The following is a 13,083-nucleotide window of genomic DNA, read 5'->3' as shown; positions in this document are numbered from 1 at the left end:
TGTGTCTCCAAACCCTTGAGTTTATCTCATAATGAAATTGGTGATTTTTAGAAGGTGGTTATGATTTAAATGATTTAGATTTTCTTCATGTGAATAGATTGACAAACAATCAAGCACAAAGAACTCCAATTAAAATTCAAGACACAAAAGAAATACAAAGCACAAATGAAAATGAGATTCAAATTCCAATTAACATTGAAAATCAAATGCTAATTGAAAACAACAATATGAATGTAGACATGGAAGCACCAAGTAGTGAAAAAACATGTTTGAATGATACTGAAGTACATAAACATTTTCAATTTTCTAATGATGTGCTAGATAATCTTCGTGGATTGGTTTCGTGAAGACATATTAGGATGCATGCTAATAGATTATATAGACAATTTTTTTTATAATAAGAAATTTAGGTTTCAATGTCAATCAATGTTGTAATTAATTAAAATGTCTAAAATCAAAGAAGTGATGAAAATGTTAGGAATGTATGCAAAGCCCAAGAATCAAAATTAGTCTTTAAAACAAGTCGTATCCATTGTTGCTAGTATCTTTAATGTTATCCAAAAGAGAAGTCACTCTAAAGATAATAATACAACACATCGAGTAATAACAACAACTTTAGTTAACAAATCAACTTCTTACAAAATATTGATTAGTAACATAAGTGAATATCTTAATGTGAGTCTTAAAACTTTAGAAATATTTCTAAAGAGAAGGGTTAACTTTGAATGTGATCCAAGAAATAGTTTTTTGACTTCTAGTGTTGGTAGACACCCAAGATCTAATATGAAACTTATTAGTGAAGTTGGCATGATAATACAACAATATCAACTAATTCAAGAGATGTTCTTAAATTGAGTGTCAACTCAAAAATACGTGATCCACAACCTAAAAACCTTTTGGACACCACTCAAACTAAATTATTATAAAAAAAAAAGATTATAAGGTGTTAACTATTAGCATTAGTCAAATATATTTTGAAAAGTTTAACTTATGGTATGTAAGGATTAACAAGGAAAGAGTCATATGTTGTAAAACTAATGTTCAAATTTGTTACCATTATGATATATTTCAATCTATATGTAGTAACATGCATACTAATAAAATGATGTAGGAATGTGGGATAAAAATACCACCTCAAACTATAAAGGATTTCACATTAGGTTTGTTTTTCAATCCACCTAATAAATAATATTTTCTTTTAAATGCATGTCTTTCTAGTACATGTGATATGTGTGGCAATCTTGCTTTGTTAGATGAATGTTTGCATAAAAATTCTTTGACTGATTTTGGACAACAATTAGTTGACGTAAAAAGATTCAAAACTATTGAATATCAATTGAAGGATGGGAAGGTTGGAAGAAGGTGTGATCTAGTTACAAAAAAAGCTAGTTGTCATGTATTATGAATGAGTTTGTGATCATACCAAAATATGTTACACCCTCAATATGCTAGATGGCTTGATGGGAAATTTAACATATGTAAGAATAAGTTTCCACTTAGTAGGATACTTCTAGTGATTGACTTTGTACAGAGCTACACACTTGCACCCCAAGATGAGGTACACTCACAATATTATAATTTAGTGCAAGTAGCAATTTTTGTTCAAGTAGTTTATAGGCATGCACCTGATAGTATAAAAGAGGATAAAAAAATATTGATATTACCATTTCTATATGAGTGATAATAAACTACATTCATTTGAGTTTGTCTAGTATTGCTTCAATGTCTTTTATGATAATTTAAGAGAGAGACAAATTCAAATGACACAACATCTAATATGGTCAGATAATTGCACAAAACAATTCAAGAATGTTAGAATGCTTTATTGGTTGAGTAGGACACATAGGGAAACTAATATCAAACATTGGAGTTTTATTGAAGCTGGACATGGTAATGGAGAACATGATGGTGTTGATGCATGTGTAAAGAGAGCCCTTTGTAGAGAACAATTAAAATTTGAGGAAAAAGCCAAATTAAAAAATGCACAAGACATTTTGGAATGGTGTAACAAATATATAAACACAGGGTCAAGTCAAAGCTCTATAATCAGACGTTTCTTTTGGCTAGTTAAGAAAATAATATCGTGTTAAGATATGACTATGATACAACTAGTGGGTTAGCTAAATGACATTCTTTTAGGAGTTATGATTCTAACACTTGGACTATATGGACTAGGGAGCTTGCATGTCTTTGTTAGTTTTGTCTTGTAGGTGAATGGGAAGAATGCAAGAATACAAAATGGGTTGAAGACTGGAAACACAAATCATTAAAACCTGCTGACATACACATTGGAGATTATATAATAAATGAAGGCCCAAAGGTTAATTTGCATCAAATGACTATGGTCGTATTTTAGACCTTGTACGACCTGATATGTATAATTAATTCAATTTGTTATGATTTTTCTTCAATTTATATTGTTTATTTATGTATGTCATATATATAATTCAAGTACATGCATGTGTACTTTATCTTGTAGGACATGTTTATGTTGTTATTGCACCTGATGATAATGATGAACAAATTGAGTACTGGCTAGTTAGATGTGTGGAATTTAATAAAAAAAAGTATATGTCATCAAGTAGATGATGATGGTTTTGAGTATCCAATTGGGTCTATCATTGTAGCTAGCACTTGGCTATGTAGATACCTAACAAGAAGAAATGGTTTACTAGCATTTGAAGACTACCAATCAAAAAAGAAGATTTTACACTATTCTCATTTGGTGGTGGCAACGAATATCAAATTAGAAAGATACAAAGGGAGATCCGCCAATAAGGTACTATGGACAATTTTAATGGAAGAGCATGAGGCATTCATAGATGAATAGCAAAAGAGACAGGATGCATATGGTACAATAGGTTGACACAAAATACACATAGGTAGGTTTTTTATTTTATTGTGCTCTTTTTATATGTATTTTTATAATAAATATATGTACGCATTATCAATATTAAGTTAATTTATATACTTCTTATTTAGGTCTCAAGTACAACTTATGCAAATTTTGATGATACCATGGATCCAACATCAACATCTTGTGCAATTATACATGGTGAATGTACATTATACACATAAGACTTATAAAATTATGTTTTTACTAACATTTCAACAAATTCATGTTTCAATTTGCAGAACCCCATTTGAACAAATGTGTTCATCCAGTTTTTATTTGAATCGAAACATGTTGTAAACATTCAAAAACATGAGTTTACTTCTATTTATGTCCTTCGTATTGTTTTAAATATACGAGTTCACTTTTTAAAAAAAATGTATAAGTTTAGTTGTTTAAAATATACGAGTTTACTTCTATTTGAAAGTTATTGGTGTGCACTTGATATTAAAATCTTTGTCAAATTTTAATGATCCCCTATATGTTTCCATTGATATTACATTCAAAATGTATAAAATATTGTTCCTACATTTAATTCAATATAAGTGCACATTAGATATGCTTGTACACATATGTCAATTAAAAATGATAATAAAATGAAAGAAATCTAAAATTTCATCATACCATTTATTAAACGTGTTGTACAAACATAATATAGTATGGTCTAATGTATAATTCATAAAATATAATAGAGATAAGTGTCCTTATACAAAGTATATCATAATAAACAAAACGTGTCATAAAAACACAATGTAAAGGTGTCATAAGACCTAATCTATTTGATCTTCAGTCCACATGAAGAGGACTCAAATGGATCATCCTGTGTAACATCATGTGGGACATCCTACGTGACAATGTCTGTGGCATCCTAAGAAGACAACATGTACATGGTTAATTAAAATGGTTTTCAAAATCTAGTTCCCAAATAAAATTAAATAATGAACTTATTTAAAATTTTACCATGTGAGATTGGCATCCCTCTGTAATAGGAAGAGGTGCACTGTCATAGCCACCAAATGTGGCAGTGGTCAAGTCTCGGAAGAGAATACATAAATTCTGAAAAATTGATAAATATCATACTGACCTACATAAATAACAATACTAACCTGAAAGGATGATCTCTGTACCTCCAGTTGGCTTAGTGTTATATGTTGAGTTGTCGTTTTGCATGATGCTTAACAACCATAATCCTTTCAAAAACCTCTCTTGAAAAGTTGATTTGGGATTAACTCCAAGGTTTTGGGCAATGTTGCGACCTACTGGAATCCACTCAGTTGAAGATAAATGTTTATTGTTCACAAAGAGGCCTTTGCTAGTTTGTATCAATTTTGAATAAGCTGATAAATCTTCTTGTTTCAAAATTAACCACAAAAAAAGATATGTTTGTCTTGGTATTTTCTATTTTCTTAATGAATGCAATCTAACAATGCAACTATATGAATTCCTAATTTAACCAAGGGTTAGCAAAGAAAATAACAAAGATAAGGTAAAGAGAGATGAAAGTAAATAACATGAAAGGGAAATTCCTAATAGACATAACCCATGGTAACAACACGTGTGAGTTAAACTGTCAAAAAGATGGGGTAGGAAACCAATGAAAACAGGAGCAGAGCGATGTAATCGTTGATGAAAACTTTGTAAAAACTAAAAGATGTTTCACTTCTTATCAAATCACAAGGCTACAAAAAGTATACCCATGCGAGACAAGAAGCTATGTAGGAATAATAAGGGTGATCACTTCTCCAACTCGATACGTCAGCGAAATTTGTCAACACGTGGAAAACACTAGAACTAAAATATCATATGATGAAATCAACACAACAAAACTATTGACTCCATTATAATTATGAACAAGAATCCACGAAAATAACACACTCTAACAAGAATAACTAAACTCAAGACGAGAGCACCAAAAGCATATATTATTGCATCAAAATAATGGCCTGGAATACATGTTACATTCCTAAATTGATAGGCAATCATCTCCTCGGTTTGTGTTGAGAGTGAGAGATTCCTTCATGTAAATATATGCTTAAAACTAATAAAACAAATTTAATTATATACAAACTAACTCTCTAAATGGTGCTAAGTAGGACTCCACCCTTGTTTATATTGATTAATGGGTGCATGAGCCTTTGAATGACTTAAAAACAAAGAAATTATATCAAAATAAGAAGAAAGTTGTCACATGATGTAGGAGTCTCTGGAGATACCAAAAATAAAAGCTCAACCTTCTCTAGATGTTTGTAGGAGTTAAATTGCTATTAGAATGCGTTTCCAGTGTATGAAAAACTCAAAATTTGGAACTAGTAGTTAACTGTCGGTACACCTTTGACTTCTTCAGAAACTTTTGGCACACCTTTAGAGAAGCACCTTGCTCACCTTTTGAGAAGTGCACCTTAGTGGCAGATTCAAAAAATGCAAAATTTTGCCAAGTGTCAAAACTGAAATTCTAGCTTTTGGATTTTCTTCTCCTTCATACTAGAGAAATATATGGATGTTTGCCCTTGAATTTCTCTATGATCTCTATCACTTTAGTTGCATCCAAAAAATCCAAAGCATCATACTTATTCTTTACTATTTTCTGTTTGTTGCTCACTTCTATGTGAGTCTCTAAAAAGTCTTCCAGTTTTACATCCAATTCTAGCAATGCCTCCTATGTCTTAAATGCTTGTCTAATGTCTTCATTGGTTGAAGCTTCTTCAAAAGTCTTCTGAAACTATTTGACAACTACTTGCACAATAATGAGTTTATCCCTTTACTCATCTTCAAAAATGTCAAGGCAAGCATCACTATATGTAATGACCCTTTTTGGGACATTAAGGTTTCTTACTGTAAATATGTTTTCACCCGGGTCCTTCCATTTGTAATGACTTTTAGGGGTCATTGGTTTGTGACTTTTTCTTAAATTTGTATAGTTTCCATTATATTTTCATCTAATTTGTTTCTTTATTCCCCTAAGCCTTCATCATAATTCATATCTGATATCCCTTTCTCTATCATTTGTTCTTCTATTTATATATATTATTACTAGTGAATAGTCGTGAATGGTTGCATACCTTCAAATAATAATTAACCAGTTGTTATGGTTAAGGTTTAATAGCTATTAATTAACATATATTTAACAATATATATTATAATATTTATTAATTATTAAATTTCTTTATTTGTAGTGTATCCTTAGGATTATGGATAATATAAGCTATTTATATAACATAATAATGTTGTCACCATTATTACCATCCTTATTTATTATATATATATATATATATATATATTTATATATATATAATATTGTATTTATATTAATTCTTGTATCCTTAATATTATATTGATTAATGTATTAATCAGTTTATTATAATTATCATTAGTTATTAATATCGTATATATTCAAATGTGAATATATTATAATCTTCTTTGGTTTCATAATGTAATTATAATATTTATTATTATATATTCATTATTATTCTTAATTATTATCATTGTATAATATGTTATTCAAATATTCATATATTCTTAAATTTGGGCTCATGACAAGTCCGCCCCTCTTGAATTTGCTTGTCCTCAAGCAATAATCATTTTCATATTTGTTTCACCTTATATAACAAAATTGACTACTAGATCCCATTCAAATTTTTACTTATAAGATTACTTCATTCTATTCTATAGAGAGCCACACATGAAGTATGCATTTGAATGCAAAGTATACATATGAATGTATGAAGACACAAAGAAAACACGAAGCATACACATTGATGCATGAAGACACGAAGTAGACACGATGTAAACACATCATACATAACCTTGATTAGATCCTAAAATGCACAATGACTATACTTCTTCGTTAGGCTTATAAACCCTGCAACCACAAAATAAGCATCAGTACATACATATATATAAACTTCAAAGAAATTTGAATGATATTAAGTTAATCCAAGCCAATTCCATGCTAAGCCCAAGAGTGGAACTTTGGCCCATTGGGCCTCGGTGGTAGGTGTTAGGCATCCACACGAGGTGGTCTACTTAGTGGATTGCTTGTTTGGCTAGAAAGGTTCTTGTGAAAAGGAGTCATTACTATCTTTCCCTTAACTAGCACTACAATAGGGTGTCCTAACCACTCTCCCTTGATTGCAGACTACATAGGAAAGTTGATAGGGTGCCCTTACTATCTTCCCCTTAACTAGTACTATAATAGGGTGTTCTCCCCTGATTGCAGACTCCATAGGAAAGTGGTAGGATTCCCTTACTATCTTCCCCTTAACTAGTACTGCAATAGGGTATCATAGCAGCTCTTCCCTAATTGTAGACTCCATAGGAAGGATAGATGCCCTTATAGTCTTTCCCTTAACTAGTACTACAATAAGGTGTCTTAACAGACTTTCCTTAATTGCAGACTCCATAGGAAAGTTAAATATGGTCTTTCCCTTAACTGATACTATAATAAGGTGTCTTAACAGACCTCCCTTAATTGCAGACCCCTTAGGAAAGTTAAATATGGCCTTTCCCTTAACTGATACTACAATAAGGTGTCTTGACAAACCTCCCTTAATTGCAGACCCCATAGAAAAGTTAAATATGGCCTTTCCCTTAACTGATACTACAATAAGGTGTCTTAATAGACATCCCTTAATTGCAGACCCCATAGAAAAGTTAAATACGGCCTTTCCCTTAACTGATACTACAATAAGGTGTCTTAACAGACCTCCCTTAATTGCAGACCCCTTAGGAAAGTTAAATATGGCCTTTCCCTTAACTGATACTACAATAAGGTGTCTTAACAGACCTCCTTTAATTGCAGACCCTATTGGAAAGTTAAATATGGCCTTTCCCTTAACTGATACTACAATAAGGTGTCTTAACAGACCTCCCTTAATTGCAAACCCCATAGGAAAGTTAAGTATGGTAGGGTTTCTACATAGTCTTTCCCTTAACTAGTATTACAATAAGGCATCTTATAGACCTTCCTTGATTGTAGACTCCATAGGAAAGCTACTCGAAATCCCTAAATCATTTCTCAAATAATCAACTTTACACTTTTATGATTACATTAAGAAAACTTACAATTTCATATTTTTCATTTATATTTCATTTTTCATATATTCTAATTTCATTTCTTTGTAATTAGGATCATTGATAGTAAGTATTTAAACTATCACAATAACAAAATATGTCAATAATAACAAACACACTAACAATTATTGCATAATATATGAAGAAAACATATAATTTACCTCATCATCTTTATGTGCTGAGTGGCCATTTAAAAGCACGAAGTAACCTTCATATCCATTTTTCATATTAAAGTCTCTTAATTTAGTCGAGCCAATGAAACTCCTCTTCTAACGTTGCTATTCTTAATAATTAAAAGTCAATCTGTATTAACTTCATAACTTCTTATAGTCAGAAAAAAAATCCTTTTATGAAATATTGGACTCCCACTTGATTTATACCCAAGTATTCACAAAGCTTCCACATGCACCTGTACAAAGCTTTTTCAATTATATATTTATAACCTCCTTTAATCAATAAACAAATTAGCATCTAGAATACTTACATGTTCATATATATAAATAACAATTATGAAATTAAAACTCTCCAACATTTTATAAGAGCGAAGAAGAAAAATCGTACCTTTATCAAGGCCTTATTATAGGTCTTTCTCATCGATACTACCTTTGGCCTATATTATTCATGTATGGACAAGAAATCTACTTATCCTTTAATTAACCATTTCAAATCTAAATCTCTCCTTTTATATATTTTTAAAACATATTATTTTTTATTCATTATGAAAATATAATAATCAATTTTCATAATCCATATTACTTTAAAAAAATGTAATCATAATAAAATAGACAAATATTTCTTACCTCGTCATTACTTTGGCTTACCTACACACGTAGTCCATGAAAAAGTTGTAACACTTATATTCTATATACTTGATATATCTTCCATCCATCTTATTAATGCCTCCATTTCCCATTCAAACTTTATAGTTGCCACTATAGTTAGTGCCTTCCTCAAAAAATGCACCCTATTTGTTCTAAACAAATTGATTTTGACCCCTCAAAGATGAGTTGGCATTCAGATGAGATGTAGAAAGCACAATTATTGCAGTGACTAGCATACCGATCAAACAAGTAACATAACTTTGAATCCTCAAAAATTAATCATCGCCATGCCCTCATGGATTTGTTCCCTTTATGCGCAGAGAGCTTGCTTTTATTTTACATGTAAATTTCACTTCTTGCTTGGATATGAATTATATCTCCCCATAATCATTCCTTACGTTGAAACGTCTTCCATATCTGATCAATATTTATGATATATATTCTATATACTTTTGTTATCATTGTCTTCCCAAATTTTTTGTTGTTGATCCAACGAAAAGATTCGCACGCCTTTTTATGGAGAGGAAATGACACAAAAGTAATGACCCGCACGTGCGTGACTACCATTAGGGTTTAAATATTGATTTATCTTCAATATTTTTATGTGAAATTGTAATGGTGACACAGATTTTTAATACTTCCTTTTGTTACCACAGCTTCATAGTCTGATTGGCAGAGAAGATATGCAGCCGCCTATAGTTGGGCTTCTGATTTTATGCCTTCCATCAACTATTTGAATTATATCAAATATAGTGCCAATTTTGCATATTGATATTGATTTTTATGTTCACAACATGATGCGAATGCTATTTTTGATATTTTATTGCTACTGCCGCTGAAGACTTCTACCATTCACTTTAAATATTTGTTCCACTCCAATCAATTTTGTTTCCTCAATTAGAGAATTACTTCTCGTGTATCCGATTGTGCAGAAGTGTCTTGGCTCGGGCCTCACAATGTTTGCTATTGTTGTATGCCTAACTTAAAACAAATTCCTAATCCTTCACGCCCTGCAATGATCTCTAAACGAATTGCTAAAGATTATGATAAACATCTTCTTTTTACTCTCTTCATCGTGCTCTCTGCCTCCATTCTTTTAAGATAATTGGATAGGGAACGTTGGATGCCTAGTCTTATTGTTTACAATAGAGCGCCTAGGTATAAATGTTGGTTCAAGAATTTCTTATAGAAGCTGGTGGCTCTTTTTGTAACAACTGCTGTAGCCAGATCCACTGATGTAGTTGTGGGTGGTTCTACTATAGTTGGATCCACTGTTGGTGCATTTGCCTTTTCTTTGTGAGAGGATCCAACTAGCACAGTTAGCATTATTGAACTTGGCTTCTTTATTTTGAATGTACGTCTTTGCTACAAGTATTTTCTAGATGCAATGTATATGTATATTCGTTGATTGTATCTAGAAGTTTGATAATTTAATAATTCTATGCTAGTACAAATACATAGTTCAAATGCTCCATTTCTGACTCCTCAACACAAATTGCTTCGCAGGTATTACCTTTGCACCTCAATTTCTTCTATGCAGATATATTCTTCACAGGATGGCAAGATCGATGCTCTGATACCATTCGTAATGACCCTTTTTGGGATATTAGGGTTTCTTATTGTAAATATGTTTTCACCCAAGTCCTTCCATTTGTAATGACTTTTAGGGGTCATTGGTTTGTGACTTTTTCTTAAATTTGTATAGTTTCCATTATATTTTCATTTGATTTGTTTCTTTATTCCCCTAAGCCTTCATCATAATTCATATCTGATATCCCTTTCTCTATCATTTGTTCTTCTATTTATATATATTATTACTAGTGAATAGTCGTGAATGGTTGCATCCCTTCAAATAATAATTAACTAGTTGTTATGGTTAAGGTTTAATAGCTATTAATTAACATATATTTAACAATATATATTAATATATATTATAATATTTATTAATTATTAAATTTCTTTATTTGTAGTGTATCCTTAGGATTATGGATAATATAAGCTATTTATATAACATAATAATGTTGTCACCATTATTACCATCCTTATATATATATATATATATTAATTCTTGTATCCTTAATATTATATTGCGTAATTTATTAATCAGTTTATTATAATTATCATTAGTTATTAATATCATATATATTCAAATGTGAATATATTATAATATTCTTTAGTTTCATAATGTAATTATAATATTTATTATTATCTATTCATTATTATTCTTAATTATTATCATTGTATAATATGTTATTCAAATATTCATATATCCTTAAATTTGGGCTCATGACACTATAATACTTCTCAGCTTCCAAAATTTGCTCTTGGGTTTGATCCTTGAGCTTATGAATATCTGCATGTAATGTCTCCATTACTTTATTACCGACATCAATCTTCTCCATCCAATCATCTATCTTATCCAATTCTTCCCTTATATATGCATCCACAAGCATACAATACCTCTGACCCTTTATTGACTCTAACGTTGGAAGGTCTTTACCCCAAGTATGAACCTTGTCCATCAATCCAAAATCCTAGTTCAGTATAGGAACCAACTTGTCTGCATTAATTTGTATATGGTACAATAGTTTAATATTTCCTTGTATTGTCTGCACACATTTTTCCTCAAAACTTTCCCACCATTGCTGACACGCCTTCAAAAATGGATCCAATTGTACACCTGTGTTCTCCTTCCTATCAAGTGTCACACCTAGAGTTGCCTCAGGATGATCAAGGTCCAAAGGACCAAGCACTTCATGCAAATAGCCTCTTAGAAGCTCATTCTGTTTCTGAAGCCTCAGCAATTCAAACTCATCTTGTTCCAGGCGGCTAAAACACTTCTTTAATTCTTGTAGTGACCATCAATTTAGCAGTGTCAATAGTGGGCTTTCCCAACATGACCTCTTTAATGTGATAATCTGTCTTGGTCAGATCTTCAATATCTGCATGTAGAGGAGGGATGACAATATGGGAAAACTAGTCCTAATTTTGGTTCTTCATAATAAAGGCCAATGTTCATGTGTCACTTGTAGGTAGCTCAGATTTCTTGAGGGCTTCAACTAATTCTTTTATTCCCTCATTGACACTACAATATAGTTTCCTTTTATGCCTAACCATCACCTCCTCCTTCAACCAGCTTGGAGTAGTTTTCATTGGAGACATATACTTAGTTGAAGAGTGGGTTTGTCCTACTAGACCCTTTCCCTTATTTCTCCTCTTCAAAGTCTTCTCTTTCTGTGAGAGATCTACATCAAGCATCCTCATGTCTGTTGATTCCACAGTTCTCACCTTGTTATCTTGAGAAGTTTGTTGAGGTTCTTCATGTATTTTCCCCTCTTTTGATACTTCATTAGTGAGTCTTTGTTATGGCTCTTCTTCCTATACAACTTGTACTTGCTCTTCATTAAAAAGAGGGAGAGGAGTGGCTGAACCTTTATTCAAAAAAGATAAATCTTCAATTGGTGATGGTGGGGCACTTAAAAGGTCCTTGTGGAAAAAGGTGGTAATTGATTCCAATATTCTTGTAAAGGTTGATTCATTGGTGTATCCCTTATCCTGTCACATACTAGTTCTGTACCCACAGACATGAGGTCAAAATATGAAATGTCAAAGGCATCACTCCCTTGACTCTCTTGTTCATTAATTCACTATTTAAGCTCATCCTCTAGAGTTGTAACTTGAATAGGTTGTGTGGAAATAGATGGCGGTGTTATTGTGGAACTCCTTCATTTTGCCTTAGTAGCACTAGCCAAATGAGTCCTCTGACTCAAGGGGAGGTTATCTTTTTCATCTTCTCCATCCTCTTCAAGAATGGTTTATGGGACTAAAGGAATAGGAATAAACTTCCTTTGCACTTTCTGTCTTCTAGTCCTTTTGATTGGAGTTTTAGTCCTTTTTCTCTTAGGAGTTGTTGGAGAGGCTTCTTCCTCTTGAACATGTGGGGACACCTCTTATGCTTCTTCTTTAGGACCTTGCCCCTGTTCCAACAATGTCACTTGTGGATTATCTTGAGTTGAGAGACTTCTACATTTTTAGGCTCTTGGTTTTCAGATGCTTGATTTGCCTCCTGGGCTTGAGTCCCTTCAACTTTGGGCTCAACTTGTTGAGGAAAAACTCTTTTTCTTTTATTCTTGCCCTTTTCCACTTTAAAGTATCCAACTTGCCTATCATGCTGATACAAGTTTCTAATTTAATTAGAGATTGGGCTGTGAATGTTGGTACTATAACTTTAGCCCCTCTTGCCTTTACTGGGCGAGCTATGGCATATAAGACTTGTTTGAGGAACCGGGTCCAACTTGA

General features: G+C 31.9%; 1 protein-coding gene across 1 annotated transcript in view; it reads left to right on the top strand.

Moving 5' to 3' along the window:
- LOC149535311 (serine/threonine-protein kinase CTR1-like) overlaps positions 1 to 2,860 on the top strand; it is a 134,779-nt gene extending 131,919 nt beyond the window's left edge. The window contains exon 13 of the mRNA XM_089803402.1: positions 2,676 to 2,860. Coding sequence (XP_089659528.1) covers positions 2,676 to 2,750 — 75 coding nt within the window. The 3' untranslated portion in view covers positions 2,751 to 2,860. The remainder of the gene's footprint in view (positions 1 to 2,675) is intronic.
- The last annotated feature ends 10,223 nt before the right edge of the window (positions 2,861 to 13,083 follow it).

This window comes from Cupressus sempervirens, chromosome 10 (assembly GCF_028749045.1).
Source record: "Cupressus sempervirens isolate cs-2001-9-10 chromosome 10, ASM2874904v1, whole genome shotgun sequence".
NCBI classification, from domain to species: domain Eukaryota; kingdom Viridiplantae; phylum Streptophyta; class Pinopsida; order Cupressales; family Cupressaceae; genus Cupressus; species Cupressus sempervirens.
Note: the sequence above shows the minus strand (reverse complement) of the source record. Positions and strands in the feature narration are given on the sequence as shown.